At 48.9% G+C, this 2,301-nt stretch overlaps 1 protein-coding gene across 1 annotated transcript; it reads right to left on the reverse strand.

Moving 5' to 3' along the window:
* Positions 1-434: 434 nt before the first annotated feature.
* On the reverse strand, positions 435-2,062 carry LOC123096104 (flavonoid O-methyltransferase-like protein Os11g0303600). The gene is made up of 2 exons (XM_044517707.1): positions 1,171-2,062; positions 435-1,073 (listed from the first exon to the last, which is right to left on the reverse strand). Exons 1-2 carry the CDS (start codon positions 1,963-1,965, stop codon positions 777-779), a joined length of 1,092 nt encoding a protein of 363 aa, XP_044373642.1. The 5' UTR covers positions 1,966-2,062; the 3' UTR covers positions 435-776.
* Between the last annotated feature and the right edge of the window lie 239 nt (positions 2,063-2,301).

Here is a 2,301-nt window from a genome sequence, read left to right on the forward strand (position 1 = left end):
TTGCACTGTCGGGGTGGTCAAAATGATTGGTTAGTCGAGTCCCACCATGACATCCAACCATTGATTTTGTGGACCTTCATAATCATTTATAACAACCATTTGATATTTATAGTTATACCTAAATATCATAGTCATTATTAGATTTCATAAGTTCATAAATAGTCATGGTCGTCAGGTCTTCATAACTGTACACATGTCACAGACATTAAATCCTCACACCAATACTAAACATATCATGGCCGTCAAATCGTCATATATGTTTATAATATGTGTGCTAGCATTTAGTTTGGCGCTCATGCTGGCACCAAGACAAGAATATGCGTACACGAAAACACATCACAAAGACCAACTTGTTGATTACAACTCGAGATATGGTGTGGGAAAACGACCCAATTCCTATCCAAACACCTTTGGATTACTCCAGCATATACATGTATTCAACACAAACTCAACATATTACACATCATAAGCGATAGTTTACATGAGACAATTGGGTATTACATGGTATCCACATCAACAAACATCACATTCTGGCTGTAGTAACCGTGAACATGATACACAGAAAAAGCACACAGTGTGCTTTAGTACTTAACCGAATGGAAATTTTACCGACCGGAAAGTTACCTAGAATGCATGACACCCATATGCATAACACTCCATATGCTCGCTCGTACCTTGTATTCTCCTTGAAACATACCTGACAAAGTAAGACAATCTCCATAGAGCACATCTTGTGAACCAAACCACAACTTATAATACGTAATTTTGGGCCTGTCTCATGGGTAGACCTCAAAGACACCTCGAGCTCCGAGTTTCTTCACAAGTTTGTAGTCATTGAATCCTGCCTTGGTGAATATCTCGCTCCAGTCAGTTTCATCTCGCTGCCGGCCATTGGTCATCACCATCATGGCTACATCCATCAGGAGCTCTGCTTCGTGCGTTGGTCCCGAAGAAGAGTCTACAACTATGTCGATCACCATCACTTTCCCTCCCTCTTCCCGCGAAGGGATGGCCTTCTTGCATTGAGCAAGGATCTTCACACAGTCCTCATCACTCCAGTGGTGCAGCACAAGCTATATATGTAGGGAAATTTCAATAAAACTTTGGTAACGAAGTGATATATAAAATGGACAAGAGAGGGATTTCTGATTAGTTTGTTATATGTGGTACCTTGATCAACACAGCATGAGCAGGTGGGACGGACTTGAACATGTCACCGGCCACGTAGTTAACCACACCATCTGCTTGGACATTGTCGATCACCCGCGGAAGGTCGAGCACGGTGCACTTGATTTGCGGAAAGGTCTCCACGATGGCTCTCGCTGTCGTGCCGTCGCCACCACAGCAGTCGGTCAGGGACTCGAGCCCCTGGAAGATGGTGCCGCACTCCCGCAGGACCGTGAGGAACCCGGAGTTATCATGGGACGCCAGAGCGTCGTTGAACACGGCATCGATCTCGGGGTCTTGTTCCGCCATGCTCCCGTCGAAGAGGGTGACGCCATGGAGATCCTCAAATGGCGACGCCGCGACGTCCTTCTTGAACCAGTCGGAGAGCCCCATCGCAGCCTCAAGGCAGTTTCTCGAGGTTGCGGCGAGCACAAGGGAGCTTTGGCTTGGGTGGCCTTCTACGGCGACGCCGTCAAGCAGGAGCCAGGACAGCGGGGTCAGGCGGTAGGTGACCACGTCGGTGGCGTTATCAGCGGCGAAGACGCCGGAGGTAGCCAGCAGCCGCATGATGCGACAGAGGTAAGGCAGCTTGGCAGGTGGAAGGGACAGCGCGACGACCAGATCGGGCAGCGATGCCGCGCCACCCAGGCTGTGGATGGTGGTTGGGACGCCGAGCTTGACGGCGCACTGGAATGCCATGGAGGTCATGTAGTAGAGGCTGTGGCGCCAAAGGTCGGCCTGCCCCTGCAGAAGCTCTGCCTCGGTGGGAACGGTCAATTGCTGAGCCTCGGCCGCCATTGTCGCTACCTTGATCACTGTCCCTCTAGCTTTTTTTTTTTTGAGGTTCTCCCTCCAGCTATTTGATGAGGTCTTTTTATGGTGCTTCGTTCAAGCAGTGTGCATCCATCAAGTACTATTAGCAGCACATATATAGCTGCTCGCGTGGGTACGTGCGTCGGTGCGAGTTGAACAAGCAAGGGCATGGCGCTATCACGCGTGTCCCGCGCGTGGAAATTAAAAACGATAAAGAGACACATCTTGCCAGTCACCTGATCCATTGACATTGCTGCGTGGCAGTGACAGGGGTATTGTTAAAGTGGATATACGTCAAAATAGAAGTTGAAGTGGATAATT

Source organism: Triticum aestivum, chromosome 4D (assembly GCF_018294505.1).
Source record: "Triticum aestivum cultivar Chinese Spring chromosome 4D, IWGSC CS RefSeq v2.1, whole genome shotgun sequence".
Classification (NCBI taxonomy): Eukaryota; Viridiplantae; Streptophyta; class Magnoliopsida; order Poales; family Poaceae; genus Triticum; species Triticum aestivum.